The sequence below is a fragment of the Limulus polyphemus genome, unplaced genomic scaffold, assembly GCF_000517525.1.
Source record: "Limulus polyphemus unplaced genomic scaffold, Limulus_polyphemus-2.1.2 Scaffold3, whole genome shotgun sequence".
In the NCBI taxonomy this organism is placed as follows: domain Eukaryota; kingdom Metazoa; phylum Arthropoda; class Merostomata; order Xiphosura; family Limulidae; genus Limulus; species Limulus polyphemus.
The window spans coordinates 393,918-413,732 of NW_013665613.1; the positions used below are offsets into that span (position 1 = coordinate 393,918).

The 19,815-nt window shown below is 32.0% G+C and overlaps 1 protein-coding gene across 8 annotated transcripts in view; it reads left to right on the forward strand.

The window, feature by feature from the left end:
- Positions 1-19,815, forward strand: part of LOC106468416 (Down syndrome cell adhesion molecule-like protein Dscam2) — a 247,618-nt gene that overhangs the window by 157,751 nt on the left and 70,052 nt on the right. For all 8 annotated transcript variants that reach the window (XM_022397136.1, XM_022397176.1, XM_022397090.1 and 5 more), the window contains 9 exons: positions 1,604-1,873; positions 5,008-5,415; positions 7,930-8,091; positions 8,556-8,843; positions 9,347-9,466; positions 11,972-12,145; positions 13,179-13,326; positions 15,670-15,818; positions 16,730-16,861. In XM_022397136.1, coding sequence (XP_022252844.1) covers positions 1,604-1,873; positions 5,008-5,415; positions 7,930-8,091; positions 8,556-8,843; positions 9,347-9,466; positions 11,972-12,145; positions 13,179-13,326; positions 15,670-15,818; positions 16,730-16,861 — 1,851 coding nt within the window. The remainder of the gene's footprint in view (positions 1-1,603; positions 1,874-5,007; positions 5,416-7,929; positions 8,092-8,555; positions 8,844-9,346; positions 9,467-11,971; positions 12,146-13,178; positions 13,327-15,669; positions 15,819-16,729; positions 16,862-19,815) is intronic.

Below are 19,815 nucleotides of genomic sequence, written 5' to 3' on the forward strand. Positions count from 1 at the left end.
TGTTTTCAAACTTACTTCTTTTATCATAATTGTTTAAGACGATCACTTCAAAAGCAAATTGAAAAGGCAATGTGTCGACAAGGTCCAAAAATGACTCGTTCATAGATCTGTTCGAACCTTGAATGAAATGATCATTGGCATATATATTACATATGCACTTTGTTCTGCCTATTAACATCTAACGTTTGACATCTTAAAGGGTAATACTAAATGTAGTGCTGACTACAGTTGCCACATGAATGAGTATAGCCACTAATATATGGCCTTTGTGCATCGCTAAGTTCAAAAACCGAAATATTGACACTACGTCTGTACAACAGGCAATAACATGAGTTCTGGCTTTTCACTGGTTACCTCAGAACAATGATCAGAGATATAGTTTATCCACATGCTTAAAAGTTCGAGCTTTCGTGGCGAAACGAAACATGGCTCGGAAAACACCATTCTTCTGCGCATAGTACAAAATTTCGTCATATCTTCCATGTGCATTTCATTCTATGGCCTTGATTTGGTACATGTCCCTTAGTTAATCTTCAGTGAGTTGGAAAGTCACTGGTTTGTTTTTAATTCATTATCAGCCAGTTTAACAGTAACTCCAACGTATTTGTGAAATTTATTTGGAAAGCTTTGATACGAAGAAGAAGAAATCCTTAGACCCTTATCTACATCGATTATATTAGTGGCACCAGAGAGGCTCTGTCAAACAGTGATTTGAAAACGTATGAAATAAATAAATTCATGAAAACAAAGCATTTTCTGGGCTCTCTGCAACAGTAAAACTGTGGAAATATTCCGAATGACTACCTGATCCAAATCTGTCAGTATATGTACTACAATGCATGCTTTAAGAATCTTGATTATTTTTTAGACTTCAAAAATGGGCAATTTTGGGGCCTAATTGACACTATTCCTTTGTTTCAGCTAAACTACATAATTTTTACCATATTTATTATACGATGTGTAGAGAGTCTTCAGACCAATTTTCTGAAAAATACGAGATATTGGGCCAATTCCCTTTTTATGAAACAAGTCTATTATAAATTAATAAAGATATTCTTGTATCTTTGAACACTCAGGGTTCATATTATATACATATCATAAGGCCTATTACTTTCAATAGTAAGTGAGTATCAAAAATTCATTCCCCAAACTTTTAATGATATTTTGATCTAATATGTGCAATCATCAGAATAATTCCTTTTCTATTGTTTCTTAAATGAAACACGATGAAATAATGATTACTCTGGCATATTTTATAATAATTGTTATAAATCACTACAAAAATCGAAAATATGTGAAGCTTAGCAGCATATAAAATTGATGTTTCGAAGGTAATATTTCCTTGTGTTGAATTTTAGTATTTCGTGTGTTGTGTGAAGCAGCATTATATGTTGAATTTTAGTATTTCATTTGTTGTGTGAAGCAGCATTATGTGTTGAATTTTGGTATTTTGTGTGTTGTGTGAAACAGCATTATGAATAATAGTTAAAAAAAATATTCTCACCGAATAACGCTATTTTTAAAAGTATCTTTCTTGTTTGTTTAATTCATTAGAAAATATTATAAATGGCTTTAAAATTTTACAATATTCTTATATTTGAAGCTCCCTTCTCTGTTCACGTCACACCTCAGTATCATGTTGTTGACGTTGGTCAATCCACCACACTAAACTGTTCTTTAACCGGTTATCCGGTCCACAAGATCAAATGGATGAAAAATACAGTCCCCCTGGTGACAAATCCAAGGATCAGAATCTTAGATCAAAAGATACTACACTTTTCTGCTGTAGAAAGAGAAGATAGAGGGATGTATCAGTGTTTTGTTTATAATGACAAAGAATCAGCGCAAGGAACTTCAGAGTTGAAACTTGGAGGTATGAATGTTTGTACGTTTATATAACTTTAGGTTACAAGTTTTGAATTTAATTTCATTACGTTACTCATTCAAACAACCCGTATAACATTCTGAACAAATTATGCTCTTAACATATTTATGACGACATTTCAAACGAAATGTTATATCGATCAAGTTCCAAGAAAAAGGCAGCAACTGAAACAAATAGACGATATTTTTCCTGTTGTTAGGTCGATAAAATCTGGAACGTTACACGAGAATGTTGAGAAAAGCTATGTTTATGTGTTTGTAGCAACGTGTAAATCAAGTCGAATATATATTTGTTCTTAAGAGGAAATATATAATGTTGCCTTATAAATGCCAAATGAATAAATTTATAGGTTTGCATCGATCAAGCCCAGTAGAGAAAAAGTATCCCGATTGTATCATGTAGATACATAAAAGATTTATTATATAAGGGGAAATTAAAGTCGTAGTCTCAAAGCTTTCTAGCGTCTAACGTTGTAAATTGTAATTTTTTGTTAAATATATATGATTTGTAGACCTCCAGTATAATATTTTATACCGTGTGCCAAGTTTGGGAGAATTATAACATTTGTCTGTCACTACCCATTTGTTTCAATCAGCAATGTTGTTTTTAAAAAAAAACGTTTTAAAGTTTTCTAAAATTCAACGTTTTTACAAATATTGAAGAATTTCGTCTATTACAAATAGGAATTTTTTTCCACTAACTATTTACATCATACATAAGATAGAAAACAAATTATAAAAAGAACATATTATTAAATATAAAGCATGTACATTATGACCTGCATTCAGGTTGCGTAATTTGTTTTATACTTTAATACGGCAAATGCTGTAAATCCAGTTTTGAAATTAAGTTTATTTTTATTTACTTATTCTCTAATGTTGACTTATACATATATATTGTTCAAGGTTGCTTTAATTGATTACTATTATTTTACTGAATTTTTGACGTGCATTCGCAGGGATACTATTTATTTATTTTGATATTAAAAGCCATAGAGTTTGTTTGCTTGTTTTTAATTTCGCGCAAAGCTACACGAGGGCTATCTGTGCTAGCCATTCCTGATTTAGCAGTGAAAGACTAGAGGGAAGGCAGCTAGTCATCACCACCCATCGCCAACTCTTGGGCTACTCTTCTAGCAACGAATAGTGGGATTGAGCGTCACATTATAACGCCCCCACGGCTGAAAGAGCGAGTATGTTTGGTGGGATTAGGATTCGACCCGTAACCCTCAGATGGCGAGTCGAGCGCCCTAACCACCTGGCCATGTAGGGTCAAGCCAAAGAGGAATAAGTACATTCTTTCACGTGTATTCTAATTAGCACACATTTATAAAATACCAATTCTAATCTCAATTATATTCAAATAATCTTACCCTAAATTTATAACTGTATCACTTTGTGTGTTTGTTGTTAAGCGTAAAGGTATAAAACGGGCTATTTGTGTTTTGCCTACCATGGGTATCAAAATCCGACTTTTAGTGTTATGAGCCCTTAGTTATTACCGCTGAGCTACCGAGGACAATTATACCACCTGGATAGTATTCATAAATTACTACAACTGCAACCAAAACATACTATTATTTCTACACTATATATTTTTTTCATTCTATATTCTTAAAATGTTGAAATTACTTTCATATTCCCAATATCCTGATTGATTTGAATCGGTGGCGCAGCGATAATTCAGTGAGCTTATAACGCTAAAACATCGGGTTTCGGTATTCTTAGTGAGCAGAGCACGGGTAACCTATTGTGTACCTTCGTGTTTTACAACAAACGAAAAAAAAAGCGAACATTTGAAACTTGTCCATTTGTAGCTATTACTTTGTTTACATAATGCTTCTAAACATTTCCACATATCTTAAGAACTCAACTTACAAATTAGTATTTTGTGAGATATCATACTAATGGCCCCATGACAATTATGGTATGCTCATTTCAAAAAGTAGAATCATCTAAAAAAAAATTCAAAGGAGAAATTTTACTGATTATTATTGGTTAAATCTCAGCTCTTAATAATTAAATCATGATTCCATACAATCTGTGTAATGAACTCTATTATAAAAAGAACATTACACTTAAAAAAGTCACGGTATCGGAACACCATGTTGTTGCGAGCCAGATGTGACCTATGATTAGTATATCAGACTTCAGAAACCCAAAGGTCTGTTGTTTGTGTCTCATTGCAGTGAAATTCAGTACTTTGAGGATGTGGGTGTGATATGAGAGTGATGGTCAAATCACACTATTCAATTAAAATAACCCAAACGTTTGAAGTGGATGCTGTTGGCTAGCTGCTTTTCCTCTAGTCTATCAGTTCAAAATTAAGGATCTGTAATACAGATAACCTTTACAAAGTTTAGTTCAAATATCCAGAATAAACAAATCATGTTATCTTACTTTGACATGATTAGATACTTCTCACATCGATTTTATATTTTAATTCATATATAAAAAATATCTTCAGGATCCTAATGTTTCTTCTGTGATTTACAAGTGTAACTGAGCTCGTATTTTGTAAATACTAGACACATGCATCAAAATATAGAGTAATAAGTAGTGGAAATCTAATTAATAATCAACATTTAAAAAATACAAATTTTTCAAAAACTTTTACTGGAAATGACTTGTAATAAATAGGGCAGAAAAGGTATGTGATCATCCGATACATACAAAAGCAATCAAGTTTACATTGCATTCACAATTTCTATTTAATTTGATTTATCGGGATCAACCCTGAAGACAAATAGGTTTTCTTAGCGCGTCTTATATTTTAACAACATTAAATATATTTTTCAAGATAATCCTAATATTTCACAAGTGTGATTTAACATTAAAGCTATCCTTTTTAACAGAATATTCAGAGCTCATAAACGTTAAAAGAGTTTCTTTTATAAAAGCAGCTTCACATTTGACACGAATCTTATCAGTGCTAAAGTTTTCGTTTTTTAAAGAGACTTCATCTCAGATTCAAATGTTACTAATATTAATTTTGTCATGCTTAAAATAAAGTAAAAAAAAATATCGTGCTCATGTGAGCTTTTTTTGGAAAAAAAATTATATTGATTAATCAAAATATTAACATGATGTTATAATTTTTCATACTACGTGTAATTTCTTTAGAAGTCACCCCGGTAATTTTATCAGCTTTTACTGAGCAAGTCTTGAAACCTGGAGTAGATCTTTCGTTAAGCTGTACTGCCACAGGAAACCCTATACCTCAAATTACTTGGACATTGGAAGAGCTTGGCATACCGGAGCTATCCAGGATTCGTTTAGGCGACTATGTGACCTCTAGAGGTCATGTGGTTAGTTATGTTAACATCAGCAACGTAAGGGTGGAAGACGGGGGAGAATATACGTGTATGGCAACAAATATGGCTGGAGTGGTGACGCATTCAGCGACTGTCAGTATATATGGTCCTCCAGTAATTCGGCCGATGAGGAACCTTTCAGTTTTGTCAGGAGAAACTATGACGTTGCGATGTCCAGTAGCAGGTTATCCAATCAAATCAATGACATGGATACGAGGTAAGCTTGGCCTTCGTATCTTAGGATCAAAGAAATCAAAAACATAACTTTATACTTATTTTCAAAATAGGTTGTACAAAAATCACAAACATTCTATTCATATCGCAGTTATTTGAATTGCACATTGATTTTCAACATTTTTGAATAGTACAGTTGAAACATAGTCACCTCCTAACGGCTATATTATCTAAGCATTATTACTATAAGCAATTCAAAACTTGCAGCTCTCACCCGAGTCTGTTTAAGTGAGAAATTGTTATTTTTTTTAAAGATATATATGAATTATATTCAACTTCATTGTAAAACGCTTAGAGCTGAATATCATCTCAACAGTAGCGTGGAACCCTTATATCTGAATCGCAATTAACCTTAAACTCAGATCAATGAAGCTAAATGAAGTTTAGCACTATTCTCGAATCTATAATATGAGACACACTTCACGTAGTTTTAGGGATACAGAGCTAAATAACAAATTTGTTCTTTCTTTATTCAATAAAACTGGTTTATGCAACCCCTTATTTAAATAGCTTTACTGAATATTCAACTTTGACATCTCTAACTTATTCAGCTGAATAACATCGACTCTTAATCCAAAACTACTCGCGCTAAATACTATCTAACCATTGAAACAACATCAGACTCTTGGATCTAAATTAAATCAAGCTCTTAGCTCAGACCGGTATGGTCGAGCCACGCTCAGTCTCAACCTGGGACTTAGATCTTTATATCACACTTAATATTTAATTATTTAACTTTTATCTGAAACAAACACAACTTTAAACTTTGACCAATAGATATAAATGAAGGTTAACATTCAGTGCTGAGCTTTATCTCCAGTTTTATATTCAGATCGTTACTACTGTTTTACCATGAAATTGAGCACGTGTCCCATAATATTTAATCCCACTAACTCGTTGCTATTTAATGGTTAAGCGTGTAATTGTTTCTTTCTTCTCGATAGCACTCTTACATTTGCGCTAACTTTAATAACTCTCTCGGTTCTTGACCCCGGGAAATACTTGTTGGTCAACCGGAAGTACCGGATCTAAACTCCCTGAACATACGTATAAAAATAATTCAAATACATCAAATAGAAAAAAAACAAAAGATAGAGAGAGATGTGGGAACATATAAAAGATAGCTTATCATGAGAAATACGTTTGCAATTACAATTTCAATTTATTGGATTAGCTCAATCTCCATTCACAATGGGCCTTAATTTTCTGTCTACTACGATTCTTAGACGGCACAGTTTCTTTCTTACTGGCATACTATATGAGTCAAGCTAAGATTTCTTGTACTTCACTTCTATAGTGCAGATAAAGTGAAGCAATTATGATAAAATCTACCCTAATTTCGTTTTTGATACTTCTCTAAAATCATAACAAGACATCACAAGCTTATTGTTATTTATATTGGACTGTTAAAACACTAACATATTTGAGGTAATTAGTAAACGCTTTTACAAGGTGTTTATTTTGCAAAAATACTTGCAAATGTGCCTGTTTATCGCTCGGCACTTAATTTTTGTTTTTACAGGGATAACACGACGGGGTGCATGTGCGTCATTTGCCATGCAAGTATACTGAATATGACTGATCAGCAAAAGTACCCCTATTACGCGTGGCATTAAACGTCACTTTCGTTTGACGTTGGTCTCACTAAATAAAACTTTAAATGGCTGCAAAACTTGGATCGTTGGACAAATAGCTTACGCAGTTAAACTCGTAATTGGGGGTAGAACTGATGTTGTCTACCACATTTAATCGGAATTTGCCCATGACAACAACTTGTTACGTCAAGGTAATAGATAGACATGCCATTGGACCACCCTGCTTCATATATATAAATGAAATATACAAATGCTTATAATCTATGAGGTCGAGACGCCAGACAGAGAGACAGTTAGCCGAGAAAGAGAGAGAGAGAGATGAAATATAAACATTTTGTCATGTTTTAAATACATTGAAAGTGAAATATGTATATACTAACGTTGTGCTAAAAATCTTCAAGACAGGAGAGTATATTCTAGATAGTAAATTATAAATCTTTTCATCTAGATTGGAAACATATAATCATGAAAAATCGATTAGAGTGAATATTTCTTGTGGACTTAACAAGGTAACAGCAACGCACATCAATTTAATACAAGTGATGTCACTGAGATAATAAAAGATAGGATTTCAAAGCATTTTTTAAAACTTTACTTTTGTAAACTTAGGAGCACAGACTCTTCATATTCAACCAGGATAATTAATGGAAATGATGTATTACATTCATGTTGAGGGTTATTGTGTGTGTATTTAAGTTACTTTTTCAAATAAAGTAGATAGTTAGAATGACTCATTTGCACTGATAATTACTTAATAAGTTATCCTCAATAATATCAGAATATGACAATATCGTGTTATTGTTGCCAGTTAACTATCTTGCTGGGATGTTTTGTCTTTGTGCATCTTATCAATTAAATTTTGTTTTCAAATCACTAATAGCTTTTTTTTTAATTGAATGTAGCTGGCTCTCAGCTGCCTGTTTTACTTCGTCAGAAACTAAAACCTGGCGGGAAACTTCTCGTGAAGAACGTGGAACGTGTGCCAGATGAAGGAGAGTACACCTGTATAGCAAAAAATCCTGATGGAGACAGCGCAAGTGGTAAAGTGTTTGTCTCAGTGAAAGGTGAGTATGTCCTTGGTTTTACTGTTTACCAAATATTTTATGTGATTAGCCACAGTGAGAAAAATATTGCATAAATTACGATTATAAATTAAGTAAGCAAGTTAAAAAATTGCCATAAAATTATTCAAATTTTTTGTTTTGAAAAAATAAATAAATAAAGACCCATAAAACCGAAATATTTCAATAATCCAAGATTGATACTCATTGCTTAGATTGCTAGCATAAATCTTGCTTGAAAGTTAATTTGTTTTTAGTTTAATAAATTTATTTTGCTGTAATAACATTTTTATTTTGCAATAAATAATTAAATTACTAGTGTTAAATTTTGTCTAATGTCCATTTAATGTAACTGTTGTTTTTTCTTACGCTCTATCAAACTTTCATTTTTTAAAAAATATTTTATTGCATAATGCTTCGTAATAATGTTACTTTATTTCAATTGTTTTGTTATTTTATTCATAAAGTGGCACCTCACATCGACGAAGAATTCTTTCCTGAGAAACGAACAGCGACTGAAGCTGAGAGTGTAAAACTGTTGTGTAGTATTGTTAAAGGTGATCCACCAATAAGTATCACTTGGGATAAAGATGGCGTTCCTATAAGCCGAGAGAGGCATAGAAGAATTCAAAGCTTGGAGGATTCATCCTTGCTGATCTTAAAGCACCTGAAATACAGGGATTCTGGAAATTACACGTGTCATGCATCAAACTCAGCGGCAACTGTTAGTAGAACAACGGCCATGATTGTGAACGGTAGCATAATTCTGTATTTAATGTTATTTTGAGCTTATATATTTTACATTAAATTTTTTGTAAAATCAATGTTTTTTATTTTTACTCTCATCAAATTAAAATGTACGATGTCTTTTCTAAAACTGCGTTTTAGTACCAACAGGTGTGCGACAAAAATACAACAATGTTTCATTTTGATGTTTAAAACGTTAATATAGAATTTTTTAACTATTTGTAAACGTTTGATTAAAAACATGATCAAAAATGACGTTTTTATCTAAATGGTTACACTTATTTGGTTACTGATCTTTAGCTTCTTATAATTTATTCATGTTTGTTTTCCCGTAGAATCTTTAACAAGTATATATACTATTCAGTTACAGTAAAAACATCTTTGATTGGCTACTGAGTCCTTCACTGCACAAATTACAATAGCGAACGACACGCACAACTCGCTCTTGAGACTTCTTCTACTGTACAAGTTTACTGATAATCACGTAATCTTTGAGTTATTAACTTTTCAGTTCCGCCACGTTGGCTGATAGAACCGATCGATAAAGATGTCATTCGAGGAGAAAGAGTGGCGATTGACTGCATCGCTGAAGGATATCCCCAACCACGAATCTCCTGGAAAAGGCCCTTAGGTAAGTTATTGAATTTGTAAGTACGAATTGGTTTGAAAAAAAATATCGGTAACTTTCAAACTAATAAATAATTATTTCAAACGATTAAAAACTGTTTCCCAGAAATTTGCACTAAATCAAACCATAGAATATCTTGGGCTACTTATTTGAAACTGAAACTTGCAGTTTTGCTTAAAGTTAGTATAGTTATTTTTCATAATTATAAACATACTATTAAACCTAATATGTGTCTCCCATGATCTTGCTATAAAATTTTATTTTATTTTTTGTATTTTTTTTTTGGGGGGTGGGGTCAGATTTAATATCTTTTTGTTACATAGTAAAATGAAATATGCATAATATGTATCAAAATACCACTAAAGTATCGAAAGTTATAAACCATTATAGGCAAAATCTCATTAAGGTGTAACTTTTGTTTCATTTTATGATAAGATAATTATTGTTAAATATAGTGCACACGAACTGCACAAGATCCTTTAAGCACAATAATGCCTAATTCTTTACTGAATTTTTCAACGAACACTGTTTATAAGCAATGAATAGCTAAGGGCTTCAAGGTACGTTCTTCCCTTTTGTTGAATACAAAGAAGAGGTCGAATAATATATGTCATAAATAACGATACGACATAATCTTAATCACTATGTTTGTCTTAGATGTTTAAAAGAGATCTTATAAAAGGAAACGTGTTTTTTATGTCTGTCAAATATCTTACTGTAATTTACCACTATTTTATAGATCTTTTTTTCTACACTTCGCGAGTGAATGATTCTGTTAATATGAAAATATCCATCTGCTGCTAGTGAGGCGTTTTCCATAATATGGCATGAAAAATAATTTAAAAAATTAAATCTTTGAGCAGGATAACTTTAGATCAACGAGATGAGATCAAATCCCTCACAAAGGAGGACAAAAAAGCTGTGTGCAAACTTTACACTACGACACTAATGAAGGTTTATTCGCCTCTGTGCATTAAGCGTCCAGACATCAAACTGAAAGATCTTACCTTCGCTTGTAACATAATAGCCTTCAGACTCCTTATTGCACATCTATTAACAGTTGTTACTTGGAAGAACAAAGGTGTAGCCCTCCATTCCGTATAAATCCGCTTCATTTACCACGTCTATGTGAAAAACACTTCATGAAAAATGGTGTTGTTGTTTTTTAAAAGTACCTTGATACAATTATATTTGTGACTCCATTCCTCTGTTTTACAAAACTGGCTTTTTGTTTGTTTGTTTGTTTGCAACGACGCATAGTTACACAATGGGCTATCTGCGCTTTCTCAATCATCGGGAGTCGAACCCAGAATTTTAGCGCTGTAAGTTCGTAAAATTACCGCTGTCCCACCGAGGAACTCCACTGAGTGAAGAAGAAAATGTATTAAGGAAAAAATATCTTAATAATTAATATATAGCTGTTCATTCTTCAACATTTGTTATTTTAACCGTTAAGATGATATACGGGATATAAAAAATAAAAAATACACTTGTATATATATATATATATATACGTTAATGTTGTGTATTCTAATGTTATACACTCTTTACATATAAGCAATGTGCATTCTTAAGCAAATGAGACATAACATTTTTCGACATTTTGCCAATTGAATAAAATTCAAACTAGCTGAGGATCAAATTTCAATTTGATAATAAACGCAACTTTTTGTTACTTTTTGCAATACAAATAAAATGTGATGACATAATTTTATTGTTTGTAGTTTTCACACTGCATGATAACATTTTATCTCAAAAAGGTTTTCATTCACTGCTTTCATATTTACACACATACACAGAGATTGCTGTGGATTAATTGACCCGACTGATATATATATTCATCTCGTATTTCTCGAGATAAAAGAAACAGCAAAATGATTTTATTGATGTAAGTGAAATGTGTTTTTAATACCGTTCTGAATTACGTTTTTATGATAAAAGTTAAGACTACTAATAAGCAAAACCCAACATCATAAAAAAATAATGGTCCATAATATGAAGCGATGTCTCGTACCCCCTCTTTAAGAAGAAAAATATTAAACTGAGCGTTACTGAAGGAATATTTGAACGATCACATAATAGGTGTTAGTTTTCTATCGCATTTAATGCACAGTGAATCACTGTAACTTAATTATAGATAAATGTAAAAACAAAGCTATGTGTTTCAATCAGGATTTTTTCTCCGTTTTTTTTTTTTTTTACTTTTCCAAGAGCACCGTTTCATTATCGTTAAGATAATACTATCTAGATTAGACACATTAGTGGTTAAATGTTTAAAGGTCTTACTATTATAGCCATTTTTGTTTTGTCTCCTTCGCTTTGCTTCTGCTAATATGTGAAAATGTTTCGTTTTACTTAAATCTGTTAATTCGTTTAGCTAACGGCGAGTGGGCTTACTATGAGTTCCAGATCGTCTTTAGTAAGATTATTTCCTTTTTCTGAAAAGGGTTCATCTAGTCGTACGTGGACTTTTTTTTTCTAATTCTCGTTAATTCACTCTCATTTCAGGGTCACAGTTAAATGATTTTCGAGAAGTATACCCTAATTATCGCACACAAGTATTCAGCAATGGCACATTGATGATCCAGGACCTGGAAGACAGCGATAATGGACACTATCTCTGTCAGGCATCTAACGGTATTGGTAGTGGGTTGACGAAACTCATAGTTGTCACTGTACATGGTACGTAGCATTTTATCTCCTGTATATACATAATAATTATGTAATCATATCTTCTCGAATATACCTAATTTTTGTGTGTATATATAGATAATTACGATGGCATTTAAGAAAAGTGTTACCAACGAAGTATTCTTCCAGCAACAAACGGAATTCTCTAAACATTATCCCGTTAGAAAGAAAGGGTACAGATTGTTTGAGTAACTTAAGGGTTAGCATACGATTAGCTTACAGCTAGTTGGTGGTTATATAAAATGATATGATAATGCTCACAACTTAAATACAACAGAAAAAAATAAAATCGTATTGGGAAAAAATACACCCGATATTGATGTTGTTAGTAATTTATATAATAAAGAGATTAAACAAATAATTGCTGAAAAGATCTTCAAACGGAAGTGAAATTTTATCATAATCCACCTTTTTCCGAAATCAATGTTTAAATAAAACCATTCTAAATCACATATTTATAAAAAATTGTTTTCTATCATATCTAAACATTTTAAAGTAGGTCACTTAACATTAGAATGTTTTTAATAGTGTTGCAACTGTAACACCATTATCATAGCACAACTTTCTGCATTAAAAGAAAGATATATCTTTGAATGCCTGTTTTAATATTTCTAAACAATGAGTTTTATTTGATTCTTCAGGTAAAACATATCTATCAGCAAACTCAAACCATTCATCTTTTATACTTCATACATTGCCTTTCAAGTCTACTTTTTATGTTAATTTTGTACTAAAATGAATATTAATCTCAAATTATTAAATTCTACTGAAACCTGACTTTTATATTTTGAGGCGATAATTTGTTAAAATAACGAAATTGAGTATATTATTGTCCTCCGGTGAGACAGAGGTAAGCTTACGGACTTAAAACGCTAGAATTCGGAGTTTAATTCCCCGTGATGCTTTAATGTTTATCACTGTTATTTCTACAATTATTGAGTTAATTATTGTGTCTGATTGACGATTAATAACTTCGACATAAACTTTCTTGAATATGTATTTTTATATTTGCTTCTCTTCTCAGCGCCACCTCGATTTGAGACTACTTTCATCAGCCAAACTGTTGCAAAGGGTGCTCAGACGGTATTAAATTGTGAAGTTGAGGCAGACCGTCCTGTGTTTGTGAAATGGCAAAAAGACAAACACCCACTAGACATAAAAACAGAGAAAAGGTTGAATGTTTCTGTTAAATAATGTTTCAAAACAAGGATAAATGGCTTATCTGATTAACAAACGAATAACATTTTTAATGAATAGTATAAATATAAATTCTTTCTTATTTTTTCTATGAACTATTTGTGTTTCAAGTGAACATGTCCTATAGGATAAATAAAAACGTAGGCCAAAACAATGGTATTTTTTCTTCAAATTAATTTATGGGAAAAATTAAAAATGTATTTATGAGATTTTAAATTATTAACTGTAAAATAGAATTTTCAGAAGTGTGCTTTAAAAGAAGAAACAATGGATAGCCGTATAGCTTCATTGAAAATTTGAAATTATTTTAATTTGTTTAATAAATTATTATACTTTCGATGTGTATGTTAATTACATTACTTACTTCCAAAACGTGACTAATCGTTAACGATAGAAAATTGAATTTATCAAGACATCGCCACTTCTATAAACAAATGAGAATACCATGACAATTATTCTTATCATTTAACATATCCGTTACTGTTTTTTGTTAATTATCGCCTATGTGATGGGCATAAAATAATAAATCTTTTTAACTTTATTAGGCTGTTTTGATATATTTTTGACATTAATATTTTCTGATCTATCCTCTTATTTCACGTATTTTGTGTTGCAGACGATAATATTTATCATCCAATTTATAAGATGTATTGGATTCTCAAAAGTAGAGATTAGATATCAATGTTATGCTGCTCTTGCAGAAATAATGGAAAAAAATCCTCAAAAAAGTGACCTAATCGATTAGACTTCTGCCTTAATTTTGTATTAAAGATGATCTTGTGGAGCTTGTTTTATAAAGATCATAGTGTCGTTATTAGTTCGTCCCAACTGACCTTACATTTTGCTAAAGATTGCACATGAAGTTTCATGAGATACAGGGCACGTAAAACGTGCCCTGCTAGCAATCTGTTCCTCAGTAGATACCAGTCCTTAAACAACGTTTAGACCAATACATCTAAACACCTAGAATCGGTGAGATCTGCAGCATTGTCGTCTCAATTCTGCTGTAGTACTGCGAAAATTATTCTTCTCTCTGTCAAATAGTATCTCTTGAGGTACTTGGTTTGCACTAGATCAGCAAACTCTCCTGTCTGGTGAACTTGGAGATTCTTGGCGCTTTGTGTTCATCCGGATTTGGATTCTCCAACATCCTCTGGGATAGAGTCCATGCGTTGCCCCTCTCTTAGTGCATTGTATCTTCATACCTTTGACAGTTTTGAAAATTCTTCCTCAGCAGCAATAATATCCATTATACTTGTAGTGATAAACTGGGAGTCAATCTGTATAGATTCCGACTGTGTAAACTGTCTATCTTCTCTCCCCTGGTGTCGTATTTCCGAACTGTCAACATTCTATCGTTATTAATTAATTCGCCACAACAGACCATATTTTTTTGTTTCGCAGATTACACATGAGTTATTTAAGATGAAACTTCTAAAGACACCGTGGAGAAATAATACATATAGTTCAATGAATATTTCTAATTACTTGCTCTGTTGATGTTTAAATTGGTGTACCTCGGTCTATTAAAGGATTTAGAAATTTACCTAGAAAACAATTATTTTAACGAAGAGATATTTAAAAAGAGGATACAAAGTACAGAAAATTTCACATATCACATGAATAACCATAAGGGCTGTAACATACCAACAGAATAAAATGTATAAGAAGAGAAAAACCTGGTCATCGTTTCGAGTTAATGACCTTTACTGATCACTCAAGGTTTTTTGTCCTACCCATCGACTTATAATTTTAAGTTGTTTTCTAAGACACAGATATGAAATGTTATATTTTTAATTATATAAGCAACAAGTACTATTCATCGAATAATTTTGAGATACAAATCTACTGTATTTTAAAACGTTATAATTATATTATTATTATTATAATACGCTTTGCAGCTACCTATGTACAGCAACACATAAGAGCAACACAAATATCCCTCAAGAACTGATAATCACTTAAAATAATAATAATTCTACAGCAATAAGAATGATATTTTAGTTTTAAGTAATTCATTGTTTGGCAATACAAGGTTGATAAATGAATTGCTATCCATTGGATTCGCAATTCTAAAAGAAAATTAGTTTTACTTCATTAATTTGGAGACGTAATATTTTGCATTGCCTTTGTCTTTTACATAAACTGTCATTTACGTGAAAACGTAATGGTATTAAACAGCTATAAAATGTTTACAGCGGTGGTAGTAAAGCAATGTTGTCAGGTAATGTGGTCAGTAATTTCGAAAACATGGGTGATTTTTAAGTGCTGTTTTCCTGATGGGAAATAAAAATTAGCATTTAATCTTTCTTGTATAGATTCTCCATGAAACAGGCGGTGACTAAATCCAAAGTACAATCAAGTCTTGTAATTTCATCCTCACACAGATACGACTCAGCTCTTTACACATGTATGGTAAAAAACGATTATGGTTCTGACGAAACAAACATTCAGCTCATTGTGCAAGGTACGATATTTTGTTTGGCATCAATATATTATTTTAATTATATTTTTATAACCGAAACTGCCCACGTTAGAAAACCAATGTTTTTGTCCTCGTGTTTACATTAAGCAACATTGGTTATTTATTGCAAACTTTGTTACAAAACAAAAGTCCCCCCAAGCAGCATAGCGGTATGTCTGCGGACTTATGCGGCTAGAAACTGGATTTCGATACTCGAGATGGGCAGAGTACAGATAGCCCTTTCTGTAGCTTTGTGCTTAATAACAAAGAAAAACATCAAATAACAAAACGAACATCTATAACGTTATAAAATTAAGTCACCAGGCAACGTTCCTTGGTGCAACGTGTTTTTTGTTGTTGTTTTTTTCATTAAGAACAAGGCTATACAATGGACTATCCGTGTTGTGACCATTGCGGGTATCGAAACTACACATGGGAGTGATGATGATGGACACGCACGTTTAGCCGTCCGAAATATGTAAACTTGTTTTATATCTCTTGACATAATGTTTGTATTAAAAGCCTTCGTTACACAAGAAAAACGTTGCATAGTAATTTAATTTTATAACTTGCCCGAATTAGCTAAATAAAGATCAAACTATAAAGTTATCCAGATCAATATACACCTAAAAAAAAGAGCCTGATTGCAAGTAATTAACAGATGAGCTTATTTTATATTTTTTACCAGGATTTCTCTTATTAATCTTAATTTCATTCTACTTCATTTTAACAAACAAACTCAATGAAAATGTTTTGAAACAATAACAGACTTTACTGTATAAAAGTAAAATCATGTATTAAAACTTTATGCTGTCTGTCTGAATAATCAATATTAACTTTTCTTTCGTTCTATCTTACAGAATATTATTTCTGAAGCAAGTTTTATATCATAGGTTATATCTTTTACTTTGCAGAGCCACCAAGTCCACCTACAGACGTTACTAAAATGTCAGTAGGTAGTCGGACAGTAGAGTTGTCATGGAAACCATCGTACAGCGGAAACAGTGCCATCACAAAATACACTGTTGAATACAAAAATATTTCAGGTACATAGAACCTTTAAGAGAAAAATATATAAAGATAAATTTACGAGTGACATGGAATCTCATATTTCATTACGACAAATTTTTGTTGTTATGATATATAAATGTTAATTTTAAAATAATTTTAAAAAAGAAATAGGTTTATTGTTCGCAATTATCTACTAAACACTATGTTACGTAATGAGTGATAGTTGGTCTTCGAATATAGGTATTTTTTACATACATTTTATAAATGATGATCAAGTACCCTTAAAACTCACATTTATGTGTTAGTTATTTAAAGAGGATTTGACATAAAATCCTTAATCGTGAGACCAAAATCTAAATTTGCATGTTATTAGGAAAATGTTTTATCTGCGAGTTTTCCTAATAACGACTTAAATAATCACTAAAAGTCCAATAGATTTAATGTAACGATACAATAATTAATTTTAGAACATTCATATACAAGTTTAGGAAAATAGCTTTGAATCACGTATAATAATTTTATATAGCCAGATTAATAGAACATACAATTAATATAGCTTTAATAATGAAGATGAAGACGGTTGATAAAACACAAAACATTTTATTTACAAGGTTAGAACGTTTCGGAATACATTCATTCCATCTTCAGCGAAATCTGAAAATCGTGTTATGAAGATGATTATTAACTAAAACTATAATATCACAATCACTAGTCTATTGAGTTCTTAAGAGAAGTCGTAAACGAAAGGATAAAATAAAAAACAAAGGATTATAGATGTGTTGCACAACAGTTGAGCTTAAGTGTGAAAACTTAGAACAATTTTAGATCTAAAAAGCTATGTGAGTCGTTAAGAGTCGAGCTGTCTTTAGCTATGAGTAAGCTTTCTTTAATGTATAATTCAAGGTCTGAAGATCCTGTGGTAATGATAGAGAAATCGTTAATTGAAATAGTATGACCTGTGGTTCCAGAATGTGAACGAATGGATGAGTGGCTGGGTTTAAGTAGTGGACGGTTGGTTCTGTTAGATACTCCTAAATGTTCGCAGACTCTAGATTTTAAATGTTGTTTTGTATTGCCAATGTACGTGATCTTACAGCCACTACATTAACCTAGAAGTTTAGGTAATTGATATTTGTATTGAAATAAGTATTTAATGTGGAGGCTAGATCTGGATATTAGTCTGAGCTGAATATGAGGGTAGAATTTTTTTATTAGAGAGGAGAGTTGTTTTTTTAATTTCTAGGGATTGTGAACCCATAAAAAGAAGTGAGATAATAAGGAGAAATTTGGGCACGGTCCGCACATTGGCTAGTTGGTTGGAATTTGTTGTTTAAGAAATTGCGTGTAATCTTCGTTAGAAAATCAGCCGGATAGCCATTATTTAACATAACTTCTTCGTGTAAAGTAAAATAATTCGAACAAAGATTAGTTGATTATGTTTAACAATGATATGACCAGATTACGTTTGAAGAAGTTGCTATTTCGACGATCAAGTCACGTCTCTAAGATCCTTTTTTTACTTTAATTTCCAACACCACAATATCTAGTTCACATCCGAAACTGAGGGAAATAATTCCTTACCGTTCTTAGACGTCAGGATTACCAAAGAAGGTAAATACTTCTCTACCTCTGCTTATCATAAAATAACTTTTACTGGCCTCTACACCAATTTTAATAGTTTTATCCCCAACTTCTTCAAACTTAATCTGGTCATGTCGTTGTTGAACATAATTTTTAAGATTTATTCGAATTATTTTATTTTACACGAAGAAGTTACTCTTCTACTCAAACAATGTTAAATAATGGCTATCCGGCTGATTTTCTAACGAAGATTACACACAATTTCTTAAACAACAAATTCCAACCACCAGCCAATGTGCACACCGTCCATAAATTTCCCCTAATTATTTCCCACCCTTTTATTGGTTCACAATCCCTACCAATTAAAAAACAACTCTCCTCTCTAATAAGAAACTTCTACCCTCAAATTAAACTCAGACTAATATCCAGACCTGGTCTCCGCATTCAAAACGTGTTTCAATACAAATATCAACTACCTAAACTTCTAGGTTTATGGCTCATAGTGTAGTGACTGTAAGGTCACGTACATTGGAAAAAAAACGCCACTTAGAAACTAGAGTCAGTGAACATTTAGGAGTATCTAACAGAACCAACCGTCCACTACTTAAACCAGCCACGCATCCGTTCGTTCACATTCTGAAACCACAGGTCAATATATTTATTTAACGATTTCTCTATTATTACCACAGGATCTTCAGACCTTGAATTCTACATTGAATTCTACTCATAGCTAATGTTACGAATTTGTCATTATATATTTATTTTAATATCGACGTTTGTTTAGATTAAATTTATATTTAGAAACATACAGTTTATACTGTTAAATATGTATTACGAAACTCCCGCCTATTCTCAAAGAGTAAGAATCAACAATATATGTATGTACGTAAACACTTAAATGTAGCTCAGTATTGTTACGGAATCTGAAATTTTTAGAAAATCTTCCCACGGCTATAAATATAACCAACGAGACGCGCTGAAGAAAAGAGTGTGGCTATTATTAGTTCGTGCTATATCAGTGTGTTATAAACTTTGGGAGCTATAACTGTGATTGGTATAACGCTTATCGATCGGAAAACTTCAGATATTTGACCAGGAATACTTACAAAGCTCGAACATTACAAATCATTTAACGTCAGTGGATTATCATCGGACATTAGTATTTTTACGAAAACATTATATAAATTCAACGTGTGTGGACGGTAAATAACGAAGGACAAAGCTAGCCAGCTCCCTGTTAAGTAAATTGTACCTACGTCAACTCGTAATTAACTCGCTCATCGTGAACCCTCCATAAGATATCAAGGAAGTTCCAGACAAGAAAAAAGACTTTATATTGTTTGTAAGTTTGGGAAACTTTTGTTTATAAATCATTGTTTGTAATAACTATTTGTAATAATTGCTACTG